At 48.2% G+C, this 24,382-nt stretch overlaps 1 protein-coding gene across 1 annotated transcript in view; it reads right to left on the bottom strand.

The window, feature by feature from the left end:
• Positions 1-24,382, bottom strand: part of LOC112968626 (collagen alpha-1(XIII) chain-like) — an 82,262-nt gene that overhangs the window by 8,637 nt on the left and 49,243 nt on the right. Inside the window, exons 21-42 of the mRNA XM_026071059.1 lie at positions 24,043-24,075; positions 23,238-23,264; positions 22,530-22,592; positions 20,291-20,344; positions 19,486-19,572; positions 18,738-18,791; positions 18,375-18,419; positions 17,673-17,741; positions 17,367-17,390; positions 16,650-16,703; positions 16,197-16,241; positions 15,683-15,835; positions 14,770-14,868; positions 14,067-14,120; positions 13,262-13,303; positions 12,725-12,751; positions 10,764-10,844; positions 8,268-8,303; positions 5,818-5,871; positions 5,483-5,536; positions 4,701-4,736; positions 1,043-1,129 (exon numbers count right to left, since the gene is read on the bottom strand). Coding sequence (XP_025926844.1) covers positions 1,043-1,129; positions 4,701-4,736; positions 5,483-5,536; positions 5,818-5,871; positions 8,268-8,303; positions 10,764-10,844; positions 12,725-12,751; positions 13,262-13,303; positions 14,067-14,120; positions 14,770-14,868; positions 15,683-15,835; positions 16,197-16,241; positions 16,650-16,703; positions 17,367-17,390; positions 17,673-17,741; positions 18,375-18,419; positions 18,738-18,791; positions 19,486-19,572; positions 20,291-20,344; positions 22,530-22,592; positions 23,238-23,264; positions 24,043-24,075 — 1,278 coding nt within the window. The remainder of the gene's footprint in view (positions 1-1,042; positions 1,130-4,700; positions 4,737-5,482; positions 5,537-5,817; positions 5,872-8,267; positions 8,304-10,763; positions 10,845-12,724; positions 12,752-13,261; positions 13,304-14,066; positions 14,121-14,769; positions 14,869-15,682; positions 15,836-16,196; positions 16,242-16,649; positions 16,704-17,366; positions 17,391-17,672; positions 17,742-18,374; positions 18,420-18,737; positions 18,792-19,485; positions 19,573-20,290; positions 20,345-22,529; positions 22,593-23,237; positions 23,265-24,042; positions 24,076-24,382) is intronic.

Genomic DNA, 24,382 nt, shown 5'->3' with positions numbered 1-24,382 from the left:
GCCCGTCCAGCCCAGGTAACCCCGGCTCACCCTTCTCGCCTTTAAAGCCTCGGAGGCCCTGTTTATGAAATCAACCACTATCGTTATTTCAGTTAATGCCAGCCACTTCCCTGTCACGGGAGGAGAGGCTCGGTCGTGTCCTGGGACTGTCACCGGGCACTCTGGCTGCATACCCAGAATACAGACGGCCACTGTTTTCAGTTTTGGTTTMTCTGCAGAACCAGYRGTAGCAGTTTYCTTYCTGTTTTTCTGTAATCTACAAGCCAGGAGATCCTTTGCCAGCTGAGTTAAACCTGGGAGGATAGGAATGATGATTCCTCACTTTTGAAATCACTTGCTGTCCCTATCCTCACAAGGAAACCCAGCAGTTAAATTTCTGGATGCATGGTGTACAAGTGCTCCTGGGATTTATGGCCATACTACAGATTTTTTGCAGCATGCTCACTGCCACTTATGAGTTTAGACAAAAATGTTTACATGTTCGTAAACATGTTTATTCATCTGTCTAGATTTATAGAAAAAATAAATTTTGACAGAAATATATCCCATTTTAAATAACTGAGATTTGTTTTCCTTCTGGGTACCGTGGCTCGAGTGCCCTGTGTCACTCTCAGGTGATYGCATCAGCTGGCCATTATGTCCAAGGCAACAAAAACAGCATTCAGGTTTCGCCGCGTTATGTAGACATGATGACACTAAACATTTCCAGAGAAGAGCCATAAGTAGCAGCAAGGGAGAACCAGGGCTCCATCCGCAAAGGAGAAAGCCCTGGGCTCCCGGCACATGGCACTCAGCCATGTGCCCCAAACCTTTGTGAGCTTCTGAAGAGGAAGGAATATAACCATGGTCACTCAGCCCGGTTGCTCAAAGGAGCGGTGGTTTGCCACTGCAGAAAGCAGCTTTGCCGCAGACGGCAGTGGGAACCAGCCTGGGCCTTATCCAAGTGTTATACTTTTGCGAGACCATTATTTATGTTATGATTTCCTTCTTTCTTCCCCATCAACAAATCTTAAAGCAATATATTAGATAAAACAGAACATACCAACGGACAGGGTGCATCTAATCCAGGYGCTCCTTGGTCTCCCTTATCCCCTTTAGACCCTCTAGAGCCTTTCTTGCCCCTCTCCCCCTGTAAATAATAGTTTAGTCCAAGAAAAAAAGAACATACAAAAGCTTTAGGATCATCCATTTCAAACACATGTCAGCGATAGTTTAAAAAAAATGATAAACATTTAGGAAACATCTTAAAAGGAGAAAAATCTTCATTCATTCAAGATGCTCTTAAAAGAAAACAATGTATGGAGCTACTGACCTTCTTTACTTAGCTGTATAAACACTAGCCCTTGCTAAGGTCTCGCGCTGATAGACTCTAAGGCCTGCGCATCAAAGGGATTGCGAGCGCCTCTGAGCTTTATGGAGGGGCTACGGTCAGCCAACGGAGCAGCGTTCTTAACGCGGCGATTCCTGCGGTAGCACCCTTGTCAGGGGACTACTTCTCTGAGCTCCCCATAAGCTCCCAGTGGGCAGAGATAGGCACCTGCTGAAAACAGTTCACCCCAGGCTCAAATGAGGGGGAACCCTGCTCCGGACAGCAGCGACACCTCATCTCGCCCTCCGAGGGGCTGCTCGGGAGGGTCCCTGCCTCCTCTGCCGCAGGAGCTCCGGGGTGCGATGGTGACCCCAGCCAGGGCCTCCTGCTGCAGCACCAAGGCACTGCTGGCCTGGGCTCCCTGTGTCCATTTCGCTTCTTTCCTTTCTTTCTTACTACTCTGGATCATCTTTCCCAAAGGAATTCACAGCAATGTTTTTAAAAGCCTTCCCTTGAACTGCTTAATATAACACTGCTCGTTTCATGGAAGTCTTTGCCGCCGGGGGTTCCTAGGTTTTCCTTAAAAGCTGTGCTCTTCCAGGTGTAAAACTGCTTCCACCTGCCAGAGCAGCACAGCTTTAGCTCAGACAAGCGTGCTTGCCGGCTGGTGCCCTGGGGTGCATCAGCCTCGCCAAGTAGGAAAGGGCCAGCGGACAAAGCAAGCGCTCACAGCCCTGGCAGCCCGCGCCGTGCCGTCGGTAACTCCGGGCAGCTCCGAGCAGCGCTCCCCGGAAGGACCCCTTCGATGGGGGGCTAGTCYTCCACGGCACAGCCGCGGGCCAGCAACTCGCCTCCGGCCCTCTCTCATCTGGCGGAGGTGAGCTACCGCAGGGAGCGTCCCGGCCTCCCGCCACCCCTGCTCTCCGAGGGGCGATGCAGCCTACGCAGAACAGCCCGCCGGGGCCAGGGCGGGCTGCGGTTGGGTGTCTGCCTTGCATCTACCCCAAAGCTTGCTGCGTAACACGGGGGAACTTAAAGCTGCTGAGCGTAAAACAGGGAAAGGGGCTGCTGTGCAAGGAATTGAATTTAGGGTCCTTGTGGGGAGGGTTAAAGGAATTAAGGAATAGATTCAGGCAGCACAGGTTGCTGTTTCTTCTCTTTAAAAAATATGTTAAACTCAAAGCTGGCAAGAGAAATGGATGGGAGAGGAGAGGCAATGAGGAGAAGTCACCCAGAACCAAGCACTGGAGCAGAAAGGATAATCCAGGAAAAGGCGGCGTGGGTTGCTCTGCAGGGAGGAGGAAGGAACCGGGAAGAAAGGCAGAAGAGGAGGAAGGGATAAAGGGGACAAAGGTGGACCTGTAGGAGCAAGGAAGACACACAGAGACACAAGAAAAAAAATAATACAGATATTAAAACAAGAGTGAAGACATCAGCTTGATAGCACACGTTCAGCGTTCACACTTTTTCAGCTGGGTTGCCCAAAAGGCTGCCTGCTCCCACGGTCCCATGCCTCAGCGCTGCTCTGCCGCCGTTCCCCCACCGAGCGGGAGGGCGTACGGGATGGCGAAAGCACCGCTCTGCCTAGGGCGCCTACGAGGCTCTGCAGAGGATTTTGGCAAACCGGTCGGGAGCTTAATGAAGTGGCTCCTCATTTTCAGCGTGCTAGAGAGTGGAAACCTGAATGCTGAAGTGCCATGCAGCCTGCTGCTGTCTTTAAAAAGTTTTGAAAGGAGCCTCACCACAACTGCATTATTTATTTAAACTCCTGTAAGAATAAGGGGCCTATTCGCAGCCTGTGAGGAGGAGCAGGGGCGAGGGGAAGCCCTCGCACAAAGATTCAGTGGGAAAAGAGGCCATTGCAGTCTCAGGTTTCTCACACTTTTTCGTTTCAAGGTACTGGTTGCAATGAGGCAAGATGCATGCGTGCTTCGAGGGGCTAACGAAACTCCCTCTCCTGCTTCCGACTCCTCCTCTCCCAGGAGGTGCTGTTTCTCCCAGTTTTCATTTGCTTTTATGAGAGCACTCAGGGAAATCCCATTGGCCCACCTGCAGCCAGTGAGAGACCCTTCTTCTAAATAAAGTACCCAGTTTAAAAACCAACTGAAAAAGTCAAGAAATTCTGTTAAGGTTATTTTCTATTTAGAAGCCATACAAAGAAAACAAAGCAAAATGCATCTTAATGAAACAAAGAGGAAGTTAAGAAGCAAAGCCAGAAATGGAATGATTAAAAAAGGGGAGAACTTTGGAACTACCATGAAATTTGGACCTTTCTCCCCTAGTTTAAGATGCCGATTGGCTACTGCTTTTCAAAACTGCCCATCTGTGCAGAGTAAGATCAGAAATACATTGCAGGTGATAAGGACAGAGAACATTCACTATGTATAAAAAAACAAATAAATTCATATCGTGAAATCACTGCATGTGCACATGCACCATAAAACTTTATATTTTCAGATAAATTTAGGTGATACCAGAGTCTTATGAAGAGAAAGTATACATGCGTATGTGATATGAGTACATGCACATACATGTACACTATATTGAACTGCTTGACATGTATTTATACAATTATAGTCTTAGCAACTATAATCTGAAGAAGCCATTTATATTTGCAAATATAAATTATATTCAACTATATGTCTCAACTGTTGTTATCAAAAAGATTCAGAGCTTTAACAAACAAGAAATTCCTTGTAGGTTGTTGAAAGCCTGATGAAAAAGCAAGGTGCTTAAATACATGCTTTGGTCATGTTTATCTTTTTATAACACAGATGACAAACACAGCCATTCACGTCATCGATTGTCCATGCAGGACCCAGCTCTTCATCAATCACATCCATCCAGGGCAAAGCCTGAGGAGACTCCATGTCTGATTCTTTAAGGTATATGAATTTAATTTATCTTGTCCAAATTTCCATCTTCCAAATTCTCTGGAAGATCATTTGCTAGAGGCCAACATTCTTTTTCAGACTTTAGGGGGGATTTAAGAGTAATGTAACAAGATCTGCTGCCTCCACCTCAATCAATTCTCATGGGAATCCTTACACACATCAGTAAGTGGGTAAGCAGGATTTCCTAAAGCATGCCATGTTGGCCTAATTCTATTTTCCCCGTAAGTCCCATGCTTCAGTGAGAACAGAGCTGCGGCAACAATGAACACACTAGCAAATCCCTCTGTATCTTTCAGATAGGCGTACCATGATGTCCTAGATGATGATATAAACTGCAGGTATCACCTTATAAATTACGAGTTTGTAAAGTTACTTATATGAAGGTTTAGCAGACAGAATTACATGTTAGCTATCTTCAGGTTGCTCAGAAATCAACCATTCTACCGCTATGTGAAGACATTAGTAATCAAATACAAGGAGTTTGCCTGGTAACTTACCCGGATTCCTTTGTCACCAGGTAGACCTTGTAAACCCTGAAACACGTCAGTAAGAAAAGAAATATTTTAAAACATATAGATCTTATTGTATGCCCAGTCAAAAAGAAAAATTTGCTCAAGAGTTTGCCCATTTTTTCCATCTATATCAATTGCTTTAGGGTAACAAAAAACAACTTTCCCTGCAGATCTCCTTATCTCCATTAGACCGTCCAGGCTGTAACACCATTATTACTACTGCAAGGTTTCTTCAGGCAGAAACAGTCTCTGAAAGAACCAGCAACCTTCTTTCATTATTAATGATGAAGCAGCTCCAAGATCACTTGAAGCTCAGGTTCCAAGACCATGGCCCCATTTTGCAAAAATAATCCCAAACCAAAGGCAATTTGTGTCACTCTGACGACAAGACAGGGCCTTCTCAGCAATTTGGAGGGCAGGCAGGCAGCTGTGGAAATGTAAATGGAGCAGATGTGCTCAGCAGCAGCAATTTGGATTAAAATAAATATCCCGTGAGCCCCACAGAGCTTCTTTTGGTAGTGTGAGGACCAAGGTGAATTAACAGTTTCATGTCAGCTTCATCCATCTCATTCTGAATCACTGCTCTGAAATTACTCAGCTCTTCCTTTTGCTCCTCTGGGAAACTGAAGCTCATAACTTTGGTTGTATGAGCTACCTAACCTAGTTGCAAGTGCAGATGCCGTATTACAGCAGCACCTTAAGCTGTCAAACACAGGAAGGAGGGAGGCACTGTAGGTGACAGAAATCCCAAGTGCTCCCATACTTACAGGAAGCCCTGCTGGCCCCATTGGTCCTACAACTCCAGGATCTCCTTTACTGCCCTGAAATGGAGACAAAACAGTAGAAAAAGTTGCAATCCTATACAGTATGGCAGACAGCACAGCAATGGCTACTGCAATATTGTAGAAGAAGTGTAAAGACATCCCTTTCAAAGCCCAAGAACAAGATACTTAAAAATCAGAGGCCCAGCTGAGGGTCTTATATGCATAAGAAGGGAGAAATCCCAGCTCCTGGAAAGACCTAGAGCTTCTGTACCCTAAGGGGCTGTGTTACCTTCAAAGAAGTTGCAGAGCAGGTACAGTTAGTTTTTAAGCTAACTCACCCTTTCCCCTTTTGGTCCTGCTGGTCCCGAAACCCCAATTGGTCCTGGAGTACCCTGCAATTGTATGAAGAAAAACACATCAGGCCATTTTTATTCTGGGGCCTCCTTAAAGCCCATGAGACAGTGCAGCTCCTTAGGAAAAAGCACAGCTGGGAAGGACAGTCCAATGGCAGAAGGTGTCTAGTACCACTACAGCTTTCAGGGTTGGTGATGGGTTTGAAGAAGCTGCTACATGCAACTGGAGGAATGTGGGAACGGCTGCATTGGATCACACCAGCACCATTTTACAGAGCCTTATTTTTAATTTTGAAGCTATCCCTTGACAATTGGCACAGCTGGCATTTCTACCAGTACCCCATGTATGAATTTTTTTCTCTCCAGTTTATATCACAGACAAAGCTGAAAGCTGTAGCAGAGTAAAGGCCATTTAGATATATGATAAGCAGTTTTCTGTTTCTTTGTTTCCCTCCCCTCCCTCCCTCCTCGAGTCAGTTGAGTTGAGCAAAAACGAAAGAATTTGCATTACTTGGTGGTAGGCAGCCAGTCATGCGGGTTGAAAGACACCATGCTGCAAAGATGAATACAGATGCATACATACACAGATGCAAATCAAGAAGGGTATCATTCATTCCCAAGTCCTGTTCCCTTTTTGCCATTTATGCCACTCCACCAGGCTCTCAGCCAAGCTAACATGAAAAAACAGTCTTTTTGCTCACCCTTTGATACAAGGGCCATCTCCTTCTAGCATACCAAACATCCTAGCAGTGCCGAGACTTGCTTTGGCTTTGAAAGGTGAACCCAGATAAAGCTCATCTTTAATACAGACAATAGTCTATAGGCCTCCTGGCTCAGAAAAGGGTCGCATAGCATCAAGGCCAGATTCAGGCAGATTCAACCCTGTATAGACACCTGTGAAACCTGAACTGGAGCACCGTGCGTTAGATGGTGCCTCACATTCTCCCTGTTCACATTCAGCAACCTAGATCAAGTACTGCCTTCTGTTCCTTATTTCTGTCATTAAAGAAAAGGGTCTCGAGTTTGCACTGTGAGCCTGCAATCCTTGGTCACAAGCATAACCCTTTTGAGTTGAGTGGAATGACTTATGGATCGGGAGAACTTTTCGAAGCAGAGATCTGCAGAACATAGGTGGAGAAGTAGTTCATGAGGACACACAGTTTTGATGCATCAGAGCAAGGGAGAAAAACTCTGCTCTCCTTCGATTCATGCACAAGAATTTAAGTCATGGAAATTTTAATTGCCTGCACACTTGCATCATTTTCAGATCATTTAAGACCATGCAATATACCAAGATCTCGCTTGTACATTTCTAAAAATAAATCTACAACTTCCCAAAGCAAAGGAGCAGATTGGCTGTCATTCAGATTCGGTTTAGAATCTGTTCAGAAGCTATAGAGCAGTTGAATTATTTCCAGTTCTACTGAGAAGGGGAAATCTGGTTTTGGGTGTTGTGGTGGTGTTTTGGGGGGGGGGGGTGTTTGGTTTTTTGTTTTTTTGTTTTTGTTTTTTTTTAAGTGACCAGTTAGACTCTACATGGGCAATACATGATTTCCTAAGATGCGTTAAAAGTGTTTGGCCTGTATTTAACAGCTTTAGCCCAAGAAGAGCAGAAAGCTTTGTAGAACCAGGTTGGTGTTACTAGTCTCATTCCAGATCTGACAAACTGGCAAGCTTAGTGGCAAGGAGTTTATTTCCCTGTCATCTCATGCTGAGTTAGCAACAAGAGGTAGGAAGCTTGCTTCTTCCTGCTCAGCTCTTAGACGTCACTGCCTCCCAAATGTATGCAGTCAACTGGAAAACCCACCCAGGTGTGTGGGACTGAAGAGAGCAGGTACAGAGCTGCTGCAGTTGTGCGGCGTTCTGCTGCCAACATGAATGCCTAGTCCTGCTTGCAGAATGTATTTTGGATGCAGCTCCTTCTCGAGGAGAGATGCCTCCCAGGCCACAGGGGCACCTGCAAGCATACCTGCAGCCCACTGCAACGCAGCCCCAAGAGCCGGGTGTGAAAATGATGCACAGCAAAGCTTTTTGCTCACAGGACAAAACACACAGGCATTATTATGCCCAAGACGAATCTGAAAAGCTGCCATTGCAAAACAGCTGCAAGCAAGGACGGAGCCTGCTCGCAATAAAGAGGGGAGCAGAACAGGGCATCATGGCATCATGCAGAAGTTTCATTCATCTTGTTATGGAGATAACGGAGCGGAACAAATAGGCTGTGATCCCAGGATCACACAGACTCACACTACCAAAAATGACAAGCGTGTGACTTATCCCCTCTCGCCCTCTCCAAGTTTAAACCCCACCCCCCACGAGCCTGCTTTGGAGACGAGAAGGATATTCCTGGTGTAAACAAGACTGTGGTGGGAAAGACAAGACAAAGCACAGAACTGGGGAGGAGGACCATAGGGTAACGGAGAAATGGGACTCACCGGTGGTCCAGGCCTGCCGTCTAAACCTGAAGCACCCTGAACAGACGGGGTAGGGTTAACAAAAAACAAAAAAAGACAAGGAGGAACGGGGAGGAGGGTGAGGGGGGAAGGAGAGGGGAGGGGAGAGGTGAGTGAAGCAGTGACTTGAGACAAACATATGCTTGCAATAAACAACAACCAAGATCTCCAGGACAGGTGGTGATACTTTCAAGCAAACTGACAAAAACACAGAAACACTGAATACACAGAATATTGACCTGCAACTTTCACATCTCCTAGCAAATGCAAATTTCCCTCTTTTTCTGTGCCACCAAGAACCGCCCCGAGGAAGAAGCCACTCTGCCGGGTGTTGGGTGAGGAAAGGGGCAACGTGACAGCGGAGCTGCAGCCTGCATTGCCTTCGTGGTGAAGGGCCATCCTCAATTCTTCAGCTTCCTACCAAGAAACTGAGGTCCTGAGGGCACACTTAGTCAGCTGCAGACTTTCTCCCCTCTACATCTCCTAGCCAAAGGAGGAGGCGAGAGCCCAGTTTTGGAGGGTTACAAAACAGGCAGCTCATCCTTCAGCATCACCGGTGCGGGGTTACAGCCGATTAAATGGTTAGCTTTCTGCCTGCTCAACTCTCGCTCTGAACTTCCACATCCATAAAACTTAAGGATGGTTCTGAGCAAGGTCCAGCTAGCCCAGCATCTCGTCTCTGGCAGCGACCAGTAGAGGGAGCTTAGGTAGGATGTAAATACACTGAGTTGTCCTCCGCTTGAATACGGCAGTTCCTTAGCTTGTCTGGCACGTACGCAGAAAAGCTCAAGGCTACTGCGGGCAATCAGTGCCGAAAGCCGCTGAAATTCTGGCTCGGTGTCAAGTCACACATGAAAAGTCAGCGGACTCAGCTCTCGGATTTGACAAAGTCTGTCTTCATAACAAGAAGCACCAAACAGGTACTGAAGTATTCCAACTGCATTTACAGTTTGACAGACAAAGCCTGTTGGATCAGGCACTGAAGAGCTAATCAAGAGAGCTGGTAGCTCCAAAGGCAGATTTTAGGTTCTCCGTGTCTCTATGATTTTACTAACAGCTCCCTAACTGTGGTTCTTAGTTGGCCCACTGACTTTGTTGATCCAACCAGCAATACTTTCGTGAGGATGCTTCTGAGCAAGCTTTCTCCCCTCCACAGCTCAGGAACTGTGCTGTGAAAAGCCAAATTACTTTGTAATATCTGGACTGTGGGAGTCAAGAGACCAACTGCAGGAACACAGGCACAAGACCCCATCTTCTGATGGCAACCACCACTGCCGGAGAACCAGCCAGGGCACTCCCTGCACACTGATGAGCTTGTCTGGGTAATTCCCAGGGCATCTTTTGCTCAGATGGTCACAAGGACCTCCTTAGCCTGTCCTCATAACACAGAGACTTCAAGGAATAGCTGTTTACATGGAAAACTTTTAATTTGCATTTTCTGCCAGATAGAAACAGCTCAGCTGAGTGCCTAGAGTTAGATGAAACATGTCCGGGCCCTGGTATATAACTGCTATAAACACAACTGAAAAAAGAAAACACTGTTATAAACAAAGACATGCACATTTCAGCCAAAACCAGGGACAAGGGATCTGGGTGATCAAACGAAGGCCAACAGCAACGACAAGGGCACACAGTGCACAAGATGAGCTCTTTGCAGTGCTTGTCTCCAGGCAGTGTGTTCAGCAAAAGGAGAGAGGGTGCTTTGCCATCAGTGCTTTCTATGGAGAGAGAAAACTTGAGGGCTGGCAGAGCGACTGAACAGGACTAAGTTACCAATCACTCATTACCATTTGCCAGCTGAGTCTCAGACCCTGGGTATGGGGGCTTTTAGCAGATATAAGCTGGGTGCCTTTTATTTGCAAAGTCTTCATGTTTGCATCTAAAGCTCCCATAACTTCATGCTAACTCTACCAAAATTCTTCCTTGCTAAGCTGAGCGGATGCACTGACTCCAGGTCAACGTCACTGAATGTGCATACAGTAGGGAACACGGCAGGCTGCTTCTACTGCATACTTCTTCCTGTCACTTCTGCAATGGAAAGTGTTGAATAGCAAAGGCTACATACATTCAGAACCACCCCAAGCCTTGGTACAAAGCCTGGACCAGGGACAAACTGCCGGGAAGATGTGTCCTTTTCCCTTTCGCACATCTTTGCACGTCAGGGCAATGGGCAAGGCCAGAAGAGCAGTTGCAGAGAGCCCACAGGAAAGCCTCCGTTTGCTTTTTCCAAGCCTGCCGGAAGCAGGAAGAACTGAGATGACCACTGATCTATTTCACAGCCCTAAAAGATGACGGTTCTGTACAGAAGTTGAGACTTTATCAGTTTGAGAAGCAAAGGCACGGTTATTTATAGACCATCTCTTTCTCTTGACTTTCCCTTTGCCTATCAAATCCCTGTGCATGCCTCTTATTGAGGGATCTTTTTACAACTGATGCAAGTTTGGCTTGCAAAGCGCCGCTTGCTTCCTGGATACTTACGGGTAATCCCAGTGGCCCTCTGTCTCCTTTTTCACCCTGGACACCCTTCTCTCCTTTCAATCCATCAATCCCCGCTTCCCCCTAAAGGAAGGATGGAGCAGAAAATAAACTCACCATAACACCACTTATATAACAAACATTCCTCCATTCTGAGCGCGCTGACGCAGCGCAGAGAAGACAAGAGGGAGCAAAGGAAGAGCAATGCTTCAGCCCGATTCTCAGCCCAAACTGAAGAAAACCTGAACTAGGCAAACAGCCCGCCTGTGAGCGCCAGTTTTGCATCAGTGCCAATAAGGGGAGACTCAGGCCCAGAGCACGATTAAGGATGGTCGAGGGGAACTGAGCTGCCTGCTGTATTGTTCTCCCTGCTAATGCAGGGAACATCAGTTAAATATATGTGGTAAAGTCACTGGAAATTATCTGATGGGTTGGTTTTGCAAAGGGGATTCATTGGAAGTGAATGACAAATGTCTAAAAGTTTTAAAGAAAAGTCACACTGAAATCTTTTCTGGAAAGAAAGAGACTTCTTTCAGAGCAAAGCCATCCATTTTAAAATCTGGGGAAAAAATAATTTCATCTTCCCTTTTTCCAATTGTATATATATTTTTTAATTCTATAGTATAAACTATAGGGCAATATAAACGAAATATTCCATTCTAATAAAGCCAAAATGTTTTCAAAGTTTTTTTCCCCCACTCCAGTTCACAAAGCATTTACAAATACATCATCTTTGTTGCATTTTAAACAGAGGAAATTTCAGAAGTACAAAATTTGCACAGAAACAAAAAGTCTGGTTGCTATACTCTTGCAGAGGTATAAAACACAACATTGCTGGCACACACTACCAGCACTCCAATTTGTTTCTATACAACTATGTGCCACTGCCCATTCTACCCTACAGTATTGTATTTGGCTTGGGCACGTATCTAGAAGAGTCTTAACTACTTCTAATATGTGTGTAAAGGATAGAAAATTCTCTTCCTCATGATCACAAAAAGTTTTATTGCAAGTTACAGGGATGGAACAAAACCTTCCACACTCTGGATGTCTAATTGCACCTGTTAGGCAAGCCTACACAGATCCTCCATTCAAGGAGGAATTGGTGCAGTACTTCTGTCCATAATCCTGTCTGAGCCATGTGAGGCTTTCACCTGCTTTATCTGGCATGTGCCCCAAAGACAACCGCATCTTTCACAAGTTTCCCAGACACCAGAGGCTAGTTAGTTACAGACAAGCAAGTCATATAATTGTATCTGTAATCAGCACCTAGAGAAAAGATCCATCAAGATAAATATCTCATCCCCTTTAGCACCTAGGTAGTGCTGGCAGCTAAATGCCAAGCCTAGCCAGAAGAACTACCATGTTTCTCATTGCACAAATGCTTTCCAATCTTTGCTGAGAATGTAAGAGGAAAAAAATGCAGATCTTATTGAAAATTTCTACTCAATTTTGTTTTCATCTAGATGTACTGCTTTACTGCAGACAAACCAGTGGTGCAGGCTAAGCAACACATGTAGGTGGAGATTAGAAAGCTTCTAGTCACCAGCAATGGTGAAGTTCGTGAACAGTTTTGCAGTAGCATTTACAGGGTTTAAAAATTTGGCCAGTTTTAAGACAGAGCTCTTTTTTTTTTTTTTTAAGGATTGTATGACAGGCTTTCCCTCCCATTGTACAGATCTTTGTCCTTCAAACAAAGCAGTCTACTTCAATGGGAAGATTTCCAAGGGGCAGTGGTTTCCCAGGTCTCTGGGTAAAAACAGGAGAGAATGACCACTTTTCTTGGTCCTAAAATGAGTGCTGCGAATCCATTTCCTTCTCAAGAAAGTATTCAGAAGGTTTTGTCTTCTTACCAATATGGAAAGAAAATAACATTCGAGAGCTAGAAAGTTGTTGTTGAAAGGAACTGTTGCATTTGGGACAACTCTAGTAAAGTATCACTATTCAGTGTTTTACAGCCTTACCTTCGGTCCTGGAAGGCCCTGAAGACCCTGTATTTGGGATGAGAAATAAGATATTAAGTAATGTTTAAGGGTCTGCTTTAAAATCCAGGTATCCCCGTTCACTGTGCAATGCAGGGCTTTCATTTTCTGACACACGGAGGGCACAAATGCTTAGCCCAAAGGCCTTTTTATTTGCGTAAGGGCACTTCATGTACTGTTCTAGCCTGGTAATGAGAAAGCCCTCGCCAAGAACAACCTGGCAATGAGCCAGACTTGCTATTATGACCATTTATGCAGTTGATCCCTTTAATCCCATCTATCGCGTCTCTCTACAGTCTTCTCTTTCATCTCAGACGCTAACACAGCCTTCTCTCTTTACCTCTGCAGCCCATCATAGCTCTGACCTACCCTGAGGGGCAGTTTTGAAATCTGGTACCAAGCATATTCCTGCTCGAACCCCACAGGGTTTCCAGTGGTTACCTCCAGCTAGCACCCTCCCCAGCCACTTCCCACTGTATCCCAGTGCCTTGCTCCTCAGATGAGTCACTCAAAACTTACTGGAGGTCCTGGTGGGCCTTGGGGTCCAGGGGGGCCTGATATCTAAAAAGCAATGTAAGAGAAGTCACTGTCATAACATGCCGCTCTCAGCAGGTGAGCTTTTCAGTGGGGAGGCAGGGCACAGGGTAGAGTTGAGTTCTGCCACACTTGGAAACCTCAACTGCATTAGCAGGTGGCAGCAATCCAGGACAGAGTAGCTGAGAAGCACCAGGAGGACTCTAGGGAGGGTTATGTGGCAGTTGCAGAGATTTGAGAGTAGGGAAAGCAGTGAAATTTGTTCAGAAAAAGGTCCACTTCCACTACTATAGCTGTTTCTACAAGGAAGCACAAGGTCAACAGCTAGCAGGCAGTAGTTTCAAAATATATGAAAGGGGGTGGCTTCACACAAAAAGAGAGTGTACTGTTAACCTGTGCAACTCCTTGCTGCAGGATGTTATAAAAATTAAGAGTTTGAGGAGAGAGTGGACAAAGTCATGAAAGTAAAATCCACTGAAAGTTACTGTATATTTAGATCCAGGCAAGCATGGTTCAGGAAATCCCTCCACCACAAATGCCCAGGGGAATATTTGTTATGCTGTCCACGTTCTTCTGTTCTTCTCTAGGCATTCATTTATCGATCACCATGAGCTAGATTACTCTTGTGTAATGGAAAAATGAGGGCATCAGGAGCTAAAGATGGTTGGCAACTCTGTCGCTGTACTCAGTGCAGGATGTGTATCATAAAAGGGTGGGAGGTGGCACTGCTGCCAAATCTTCCCCCTCTGGCTGCTGAGATTGCAGAAAGAAAATGCAAAAGGTGACCTACCGATTCTCCTGGATTTCCTTTGTCTCCACGCTCCCCACGTTCTCCCTTTTCTCCCTGCACACAACAGACCTTGTCACCACCAGCTGTGCTCTAGAGTCTCCCTCCATCAGGACCCATCTGTGAGCCACCCATATGTTGTGGAGCAGTGATTCCCCAAAGGAGGAGTGGCAACCCAGCATGTGTTTTGCAAACATAGCTTGAATGTGTCCCTCCTGCACCTCTACTTCGAGATGAGGCACCTGACAAAGAGTCAGGCTTCTGGGAGTGGTGTCTTGTGGCTGTGTAAGGGAAGGGCCATCCAACTCTGCCTGCCTCTCCCCAGCAGTAGCCTGGCCTGTCTCTGCTGTGCTACAGCCTTCAGCAGAGGGAACATGGCAAGCGGTAGCGTGACACTGCGAGCACTAGGCATCTCAGCTGGCTTAGCCATGCAGGCGCTGCAGGAGCCCAGCTCCTCCACAGAGCAACAGGAGCAGATGCCCAGCTTGTGTGCTGCATGCAGCTTGCAGAAGGAACCCTTGCCTGCTGCAGGAGACCTGAGCTGACAGATATTCAGTGACACCTAAGCACCTGACTAAGGCACTCCTGGATAGAGATCTGAGGCTCCTGAGACACTCAGTACTTTGGGAAATGTCCCCTTGTGTTTGCCCTACACTGTTTTCTCTTTGCCTGGTGTGAAAGTTCATTCTGTCTTTTTCACTCTTACTGTCAGTCCTGGAAGTCCAGTGGAACCTGGCAATCCTGATGGTCCTGGCATCCCTTGGTCACCTCGTTCTCCTTTCTCTCCAGTTGGGCCATCAAGACCCTATGGATCAAGAGAGATTTGTGTTTCTTGCAGGACTGTACCAGGCAGTTGTAAGAGACGACACTAACAGAGCTGGGACAAGTTCAAACAGCCTTCTGACACCCAGGGAAATGCAGGGCTTCGCTCTTCTTGAGCCCAAATGGTCGCACATGCTAACACCTGGACAGCCGTTGGGGATGTGCCATTCCCCAGAGTGGAGGCAAGGGCACTGCTTTCCTGCTTCTAATTCCAGGGCTATTCCACTGCTAACTGGTTATGCGGTTTGCTGGAGTCCATGCCGGAAATCGCTCCCTGATAGCTAGCTATGGTGACAGCAGAGTTTTATCCTAGTAACTGTGCAGAGATAGGCAGAAGTTCATTCCATGAAACGCTCTCGGCTCGTGCTATACATGGCAATACAGAAGCTGGCAGACGAGGCACTCTGCCCCAGTTAGTGGCAGGGATTTAAGCGGTTACCACGTGCAGTTGCCGTCCCAGGAGGGCATGCGTGCCTGTATCTCGGGCACCTTGCTCACAGCCTGGCCTGCTCGCTTACACTGCTGCTTCCCTTTAAATAAAAGGCCAGGCAGGGAGCTGAGGCAGCTGGGGAAGTGGCCCAGGGCCCAGCAGAGAGCAGGGCAGGCAGCTGGGGATACGAACTCCTAATGTCACCCCAGCAAGATGGGGCAACGCTCAACTGCCAGGGACCCGAGACCTCGCATCTACACTGGCACACATTATACACATCAGCAGTCACCTCGGAGGGGCTCTGAAGCACCTTGCCCACGCCCTGGACATACTCAGAGCACTGCTCTGAGCGCTCTGATTTACTCACCGGTAAGCCAGCTTGTCCCGGCTCTCCTCTCTCCCCCTTTTCTCCTGAGGGGCCAATATGTCCTGGTTCTCCCTTCATTCCTGGCGGTCCGTCCTTTCCTGGCAGCCCGTGAGGGCCAGGGGGGCCCATTTCTCCTGGTTTGCCTCGTGGTCCCTAAGAGAGATCCACAAGACAGAAAGTGAGGCTTTTACAGGCAAGAATAAGGTTAGTCCTGCAGTTACTCCCTAGCCCAGAGCCTTCTTCACTGCCCAGTAATGTCATTTGAGGAGTCATGGGCAGGACAGTAGGTTTGTCCTGCCGTCCGAGCTGCTCCTTACAGGTTAGGACTTTGCTAAACCTTTAATACTCATTTTTGCAGAGCAAAAGTATTTTTTTCCCCTTATGGGGAAAAGCAACTGTACAATGTCAGTTTAAAAAAAAAAAAAAAAGAGAGAGAGAGAGAGAGAGAGAGAGATCTTTACTCCAGACGAGATCACAGAAGGAAAGAATAATCCACAGAGACACCTTGTCTTACCTTCTCTCCATCATGGCCTGGAGGACCCGGCAAACCAATTTCACCCTGAAGCACAAAAATCATTATTTTGACACTTTGAAAGCAACTGTTCTGGCTGCTTCTGCTTGGCGTTGGGATGATGAAGGATGGGCATTACAGAAATAGTCAGCAGGGACTCTGACTTCCATAATTTATAGTCTCAGAAAGCAAGCGTGCAAAACACTGGTGAAACAGTGCATGTTGTGAGTTCATAAGAACTTCACCAGCCTTATTCATCCAGATGGGCAGTCAGGGCCTCAGCGCTAGAGTCTATGTTATAACCCCCAACTAACACAATCCTGCACCGAGATTAATTCCCATATGCAGCTTCTTAAAGGGGAAGGCGAGTAGAGAAATTCTGTGTGTGTGCACAGACTCTGCCTGGACTGCTCCTAGTTCCCCCTTGTATATTCAAGTGCTAGGCTGAGCAAATACCTTCTGTCCTGGTGGCCCTGGAGGCCCAGCCACACCTGGGAGTCCTGGGGGTCCCTAAAAAAAGAAAAATTAATTTTCAGAATGTGACCACAACATCTATTATTTTCTTTTCTTTTTCACCTAAACAGCAGTGTGGCCTACCAAACAGTGCTGCTTATAACCACCTTGTCCTGACCCATCATCCTGCATTTTAGAGATCCAGCTTTTTTTTTCCAGCAAAGTGTCATACTGTCCTTAGAAATGAAAAACAGGGTCACTGCTCCCCTTTTTTGTCTCCAGGTAACTACTTTGCCATACACTTTCTCTTCATCTATTTTGTACAGGACTGTTACATCAAGCTTATACTTATCGATGGTGAAAATGTGCCCTCACCTCCCTTCCCAGCAAGTGTCCACCAAGGGTTGCCAATATGAGCTTTTTTGCAAAGCATACAAGGCCTCCTCTTTCTTCACTTTGGTCACCCCCTCTTGCTCTTCCCTGCTGTCTGAACTGCACAATTTCTCTGCTTTAAGAGGTAATATAAGGGCCTGATTATTATTAAAATGCCAAGATCAGAAAGTAAGATGAGTTATTCCTTCAGCTGTCAGCATTGCCCCAGCACTAGCTCACAACAGCAAAAGGCAAATGCTTTAGTAGCACCAAAATTGTCAGGCCATCTGCCTAGGATGAACACCTGGCTACTTGTTCAAAACACAAAGCACACAGCTAAGGACTTACCATCAAGGCCAAAGTTCGTATTTCCTAAAAAGAGTTAAAAAAAAATTATCAAGAAAAAAAATGAAACAACCATCTGAAAACTAAGCTTTTCCCCAGAAATGGTAATTGTATTTGTTTTCCATTAATATAACACTGGTCAAAATGAACAAGGAGTCTACAAAATGAACAACTGTAGAACAGTCAAGTACTTTTCATTGCTGTTATTGCCAAGGAAGCAGAACTACATCACTCCAGGTTTCCTGCATCCCCTGGGAAATGGTAAAGCACCCAGCAGTCACTGCATGGGGCAGGAGGGCAGTTTCTCACCTGCAGAGCTTCACTGATGTTGCCATCATAGTCCATTATTTCATCCTTCCCGGGTTCTCCTTTGGGGCCCTGTAAAATATCAAATCTCCAGTCAGGGTTGAGGGATTGCCCTTCCCATGGGGTAATCCGAGAGCTGTGATTTACCAAAGAAAAGGGGCATTGGAGAGAGGCGCCAGTTCCACGTGTTTCCCATTTTTCATTCATTGACCGAAACTCTTCAAAACACATATTATAAAGGAAGCACTAGGGAAACGTAGCCCAAAGAGCCCACATCGCCATGCCATGACTCAGAGTCGGCAGGTCTGGTGAGTACATGCTGAAGTCGAGGCCAGAATCCAGGAGCTCGGCTGACTGCCGGATTTGGGCACAAACCAAACACCTGCCTGCTGCCCTTTACTGATATGCCAAAGGTCTGAATTCAGACTGGAGTGTCCAAACCAACCTCCTCCTATGAAGTCACCTGAGGTGGCTGCACTGCAGACCTAGCTACAGACAGCACCTTCTGATGAGGGTATGGAGTGCAGAAGCAGCCTGTCTCAAACTTGGGCATTGCCCAATCCAGCTATAAACACTTTAAAGATGGTGAAAACATCTGCCAAGACAGCTCAAGCCCAATCTACAAGACCATCATTGTGGTCCCACTATCCTTGGATCCCCTTTGAAGGGCCAAGACTCTTCAAGCCTTTGTGAAGGGGCACCTACCCGTGGGCCCATGGGTCCCCGCTCTCCAGGTGCACCAGGTTCCCCCTGTAAGAGTAAGAACATGCTGTTAGCAATGCCTATTACTTCACAAGCTTAAACCTCAGGAGCTGTTCCTCCGAAACAGCCTGTGGCTAGGTCGGTTCCTCCATCTTTTTAGTAACATAGGTACAGCTACTAAGGACAGCCAGTCTTCAAAACCAGTCCCTTTCTCTGCTTAACCTTCCGCTTTTCACCTGCTGCTTGCATCCTAAACTATTCAGTTTTAAAATGCTCCATTTCAGCTAAGTTTTCTGTGGGAACAATTTTGCAGCTACTGAACCACGAGATAGGACCCCCGCGGCGTTGGGTGGAAGCCCTCTGTACCTTTTCCCCCCGCGATCCTGCAGTGCCAGGCAGGCCAACATCACCAGCTTCTCCCTGAGAGAAAGAGAGAAAGGGGTGGGTTTGTATCATCACACAAAGAGGATGCAATTCCAGTGCTGGCTCCGTATTTCCAGAAGGAAGAACTGCACCAGCCCAAGTGTCCCTGCTGTGCCCCTGTCTCCTTGGGCAACCGGAATCTCCTGGTGTGACTTCACACCTGGTGTCCTCTGCTATCCAGCACTGAGGGCTTACTCAACATGAAGGAAAGCATCTGATTGTAAGTGTGCAGCCCAAACGGGGTTCTTCCCTGAGCACATCTGAGATGGGACCTCAGATTTGTGTTCTTGGTGTCCTTTGCCAAGGAGCAGGATTTTGGGGCTATTCCTTCTTGAGGAAGTAGAAGAAGGGGAGAGGAAGCTCTCCAAAGCTTTCAGAGTCCTGCCTCCCTGTGTCCACCCTGCCTCAGGTATTGCAAGGGGACTAGAGGCCATCATTAATTCTGAGAATGGTTTTCTCACAGAGCCTAGAGGGGACTTATTTGAACCCAAGGAGCGTATTTTCCTCCCAGAAGTGCAGTTCATAAATTTCCTCACCTTCAGCATCTCAAACAACAAACTAAAGCACCGTGCAGTACCAGACATCCCTTCAGCAGGTATTTAGAGCCAGGTGCAGATGAATGCAAGCTTTGCCCCTACACACCCTGTGCCAGGCACAGTCCCTCACAACCCACCAGAGGGAAAACACTCACCTTTGGTCCGGGGGGCCCAGGCAAGCCTGGCAGGCCAGGTTCCCCTTTTCCTCCCTCCAAGGCATTCTCAGTATCGCCCTTCTCTCCCTGTTTGCAAGGAAGAACAAACCGTGCATCAGTTCAGTCTCTCCATCGCTGTAATTTCTCCAACTCTTGGCTTACAGAGACAGAGCAGGGCCCAAAACAAGGCTTATGAGTCCCCCCCCACCAAGTGGCCTCTTAATAGCCCAGAAACATCTCTGTTCAGGGGCCACCAGCCGCGTGTCCAGGAGCCAGGCCAATACAGTTGTGTCCTGGGGCTCCACCTAGCAGCCCTGCCTGGGGTTCATACAGCTATCATTGATCATTTGGCTGCAGAGCCCAGCAGTGCAGCTCCTGAAAAGCCTTTCGCCTCCTCACACGTGGGTCTCGGAGCAGGAAGGAGGCTGAAATACCACATTACAGCTGAGGCTGTGCTTTCAAAGTGGGACTACTGAATGCCGTTCCCTGGTCACACTCCCAGGGCCACAGCCTCTCTCACTGCATGAAGGCAGGTCCAAGGGCACATGACTCCTCACAAAAAGGCATACTTTGCGTGGCCCCCATCGTATCTCTGCCTGCGGTTTCCCATACCGGCATTCAGCCGAGCTCTGCAGAACATGCTGCTGTACCCTCTGGTAGCGAGCTATAAATGCATGGGGAACGTCTCCATCCATGGGGGCGCTGGCAGGTGCACCTGCACCCCGGCTGCAGGGCTGCACCCAGCTAGCATAGGAGAGAAGGACACGGGATAAGAGTGGCCTGCACACCAGAGAAGGATACAAACCTTCGGGCCTGGGAGCCCAGGCAGCCCAGAGTCGCCAGCTCGGCCCTTCTCACCCTGTTGGCAAAACACAGACACAGTCAGGGGCTGACTCTGCAGGCTCTGTCCTGGAAGAGCAGCCAAAGGAAGAGAGTTGCTCCTGTTTTCAGACTTCTTTCCCTCCCCCTGAGGAGTTTAGTTTTAGCAGTAGTCAAGGGTTTCAAAATGGGCACCTGCATGCAGTACCTGCACAGGCAGGACAATGTTTTCTGTCACTTTGGATATCTCTACACATCACTTCCATTTCTTTCCAAAAGAAGCTGGGTGGGAAAGGGATCCAGAATCCCCCCATTGCATCTTCCTCACCACCCTGATCTGCTAAATCCTTTTCTTCTGCCAACCCTTGGTCATGAGCTCTCCTGCCTCCACATATCCAGAGAGAAGACTGTTGCCCAGGGTGGATTATTTTATTTGGAGTGCAGGACTTGCTCCACATTATGATGGAGTTCAGCTCTTCCCACAAAAATGGTCCCTTGCTTGAGCCCCAGTTCTCACAGCTGCTCAGTATGCTGAATGATGGCATTGCTTTGGCAAAGGTCTCACAACCACCATTCCCACACCTATCAAAGGGTGTTTCCTGCTCCTGTTCCCTAACTCCAAATCCCAGGCTCATCATGCTCAAACCCCGCTCCCCCCCCCCCCCCCCCCCCCAAAAAAAAAAACCCAATACGCAGTGTCTCATTTAGCAGCCAAGCTCTGTGACACGCAGTGGTGGTGAAAAGCAGTAAAAACAGGAGCAAGGAAAATGACAACTGCAGATGATGGCGCAAGATCCCTGGTACGATGCCTGGAGAGCAAGGCCTGCAAGCTAAGCTGCGCAAGGCACGCTGGAGTATGGAGAAGGTCACAGGGGAAGGAACAGTGCAGGGCATCCAGCACCCAGTGTTCACCTGGTGAAGTGACTTTGCCTAGTTCACCGTGACATTTGGATCATTCCTTGAATGCTGGGGCTCACTTAGTGACCCCTCTGGGAAATTAAGCTCTGTTCAGCCCATTCCATACAACTGCTAAACCCATGGTTTCCAGCTGCAGGGCCCCCTTTTGAGTCTGCATTTTGCCAGGGTAGAAGGTGATACCAGAGGCTTCTTTGTCACCATGAAGAGATGTTTCAAATGCAGTAACACACCACTGGAGAAAAGGCGTGCTCTTACCTGCAATCCGCATGTCCCCAAGACTAACAATTTGTACCAACTGCAAAGAGCAGTTCAAAACTTCTCACCCCCGGCAGGTACCTACACTCCCCAACAACAGCACACCAGCTCAGCATGGCTAGCAAAGGGAGTTCCTCTTGGGGCCACGATGCAGCCTGCATGGGGCTGTTCTCGTTTCTCAAGAGCACACCAACCTCAGAGCTCACAGGAACGCGTCTGACATGCAGGGGACTTGCATCGATGCTCTAAGAACAGACATGCACTGGTCGCTCCATGGAAGTTAATCAACAAGCAACAATCTTTGTTTTAGACCATTCTGAAGTGCAGTGATCCCTTCTTCCGAGGCAATTTGGCCTCCAGCCACCTCTAAGGCCCCCCTGCCCCCAACTTTCCTCCCCTGCCAGAGCATGCACGTTGCTACCATAAAACCAATACCTCTCTCCCTGGAAAGAAGGAAAAAGTTTGCAGGACCTTGTGTTCAAAATCAAAGTTTAGCCTTCAGAGTTTTTGTGAGGATATCTGAACCTGATCATCTCTAATCCTGTCCCAGGCCTCTGAATTCTGCACTTGGCCCTGCTCTGCTTTTGGTATACCTGCTCTTCATCCAAGGACTAGTTCAGTGCAAATGCCTGTAAGGGTTACACAGGCCTAGGGTGGAGAAACAGCAGAAACTACTGAAAACATCCTGTGCTGCCTGATTGATGGTGGAAAGCAGCAGCTTTCTTGAGGAAGGAGGTCAGAATACTGGATCCCTGTTTTGAGTGTTATATCTGGAGTCAAAAGATACAGAACTGTCCTCGGGCATCCCCAGGACAAGACTACGTTGAGCGCTTCGTTCAAACATCTCACCGTGCCCTGTGTGCTGTCAGCCCACCCATCTCCAGCAAGCGGGAGCACACAAACACACTCCAACAGGGCAAGAGCCAGAAAAGGACACATAATCCCCTGCAAGCATGGCAACGCAACACAACGCAACGCAAAGCGGGCTCCCGCTCTCAGGGAACACAGCACAGCAGTGCCAGGAAACCAAGCCCAAACACGCAGTGTCCTACCCGCTGCCCCCTTTTCCCTGGCAAACCTGGGGGGCCCATCCTCCCTGGGACTCCAGGCTCTCCCTTGGTCGGGAAGAAAAGAGATAGAGAAGACGTCTGTTACATGGCTGTGGTATGCTGTAACATAACCCAAAAAGTCTCAGACAAGAGGAGCCAGCTGTCCAGAAACCAAGCCGGCTGCCCAGCGCTGGAGAGTGACGGGGTATTTTTGTACTGTGCCTGCCACAGGAACTCAAACCAGGTCACGCTATGCTGAGACAGGGGCGACCACAGGACAGTCCATGTGGTGCATGATGGAAGAACAACCCCCCACCCAGTCCCTGCTGTAACGTGGGACTCTGGTGGACACAGAAGTACTTGGAGGCAGAGGGGGTCAAGGGAAGGGGGAGAGGGAACATACTGCCAAGTGTTTTGTGCGTATTTTGTGTTGCAGGGAGAAAAGGAGGAAGGCTTTTGGAGGGTATTGCTGCCAGCACAGATACCAGAGCAAGGCAAGGAACAAGGGACTCTGCAGCATTGCCCTTCTCTCACTTGGCATCTCTGAACGCTATTGGCCATTTTCCTTATACTTGCAGCACTTGTTAGGGCCCGGATTTAGGTGCTGGGAAGTACAGGGCCATTCCTCGGCTCCCTCGGCCGCTCGGGGAGGAAAGGATCACCAATGGAACAGAAGTGCAGACTCAGAGCACCAATGCTTGCCAAGAGTACCTTTTCTCCTGGAGTCCCCGGCTCGCCCTGGTGAGGAAAAGATGGGAAAAAATGAGAGCAGGAAAAGAAAGTAGGTAACCTCCTAGAGCTATCAAAGAGGAGGAAAGCATTCCTCTGTGGAAGCCTTGGGCTTGTAAATAAGGGCATGAGAATGCTTTAAGCACATAGTAGGTCTTGCACATGGAGCTTGTTTTTCTTCATTAGCCAGCTCCTAGGCTGCTGTAAAATAACCCAGCAAGCCGCAAACAAGAGGCTTTTATGAATCTCCAAGTAACCACCTTGCAGTGTTTCAAGAGATGATTTACCAGGTAACAGGGAGCATAACAGGATAAGGCCCATCTGCTGGCTTTAAGGGATTTGCTTGCTCCCAGCTGGGTTTGCACAGGAGCAGAGCTACGTAAGGGGCCGTGTCAGCGTGCGATCACAGTGGTGCCACGGAGGGAAACCCTCCCCACCAGCCCTGAAGTTAACTCTTCTTTCGGTCCTTTCCCCTGGCAGCCAGAGGGGATGGATCAGAACAGGTTTTGCTGTCGTTGCCCATCTTATCGGGCATCTCCGGCCCCCTCAGTGGCCATCCGGCTGCCCTTCCGCTCCCTTGCCACGGAGCATGGCGAGGGCAGAGCTCTGCTCAGCGGGGTGCGGAGGGAGACGGGGTCTGGCTCCTCTGCCAAAAGCAACGGCAGTCCTGATACCGCCCTTTAGTGGGAGCTGTCTGACCGCTTTCCCACGCCCCGTGCTCCTCCTCGCCTTCCTCCCCGCGCCGAAACGCGCCCTGCTGAAGGCACCGCGGAGGAGGAGAACTGACCTTCATCCCCGCAGCCGCCGTCCCGGGAGCGCCCTAGCAGAGAGGGGAAAGACAAGAACACCCGGTTGGAAAGGCAGCGGACACAGGCACGTGCTTTACCAGACACTATCAGCCCGGCGGAGCTATAAAGGTAAAACGCGCATCTTTTTCCCATACAAAACTCAGAAGAAGCGTTGTAACACCACACAGCACGCATCCTCCTTTCCTGTGCAGGTTGTTCGCCTGCAGCAGTGGCTCTGCTTTCCAGAAAGCTCAACCCAGGCAGGAAAACCAGATTTCCACCCCCCAGATTTAGTCCTGCCACTTACAGTGAAGCCAAGCCCAACAAACGGAACAGCAC

This window comes from Apteryx rowi, unplaced genomic scaffold, assembly GCF_003343035.1.
Source record: "Apteryx rowi isolate R43461 unplaced genomic scaffold, aptRow1 scaffold_320, whole genome shotgun sequence".
In the NCBI taxonomy this organism is placed as follows: Eukaryota; Metazoa; Chordata; class Aves; order Apterygiformes; family Apterygidae; genus Apteryx; species Apteryx rowi.
This window is presented reverse-complemented; position numbering and strand designations above follow the sequence as displayed.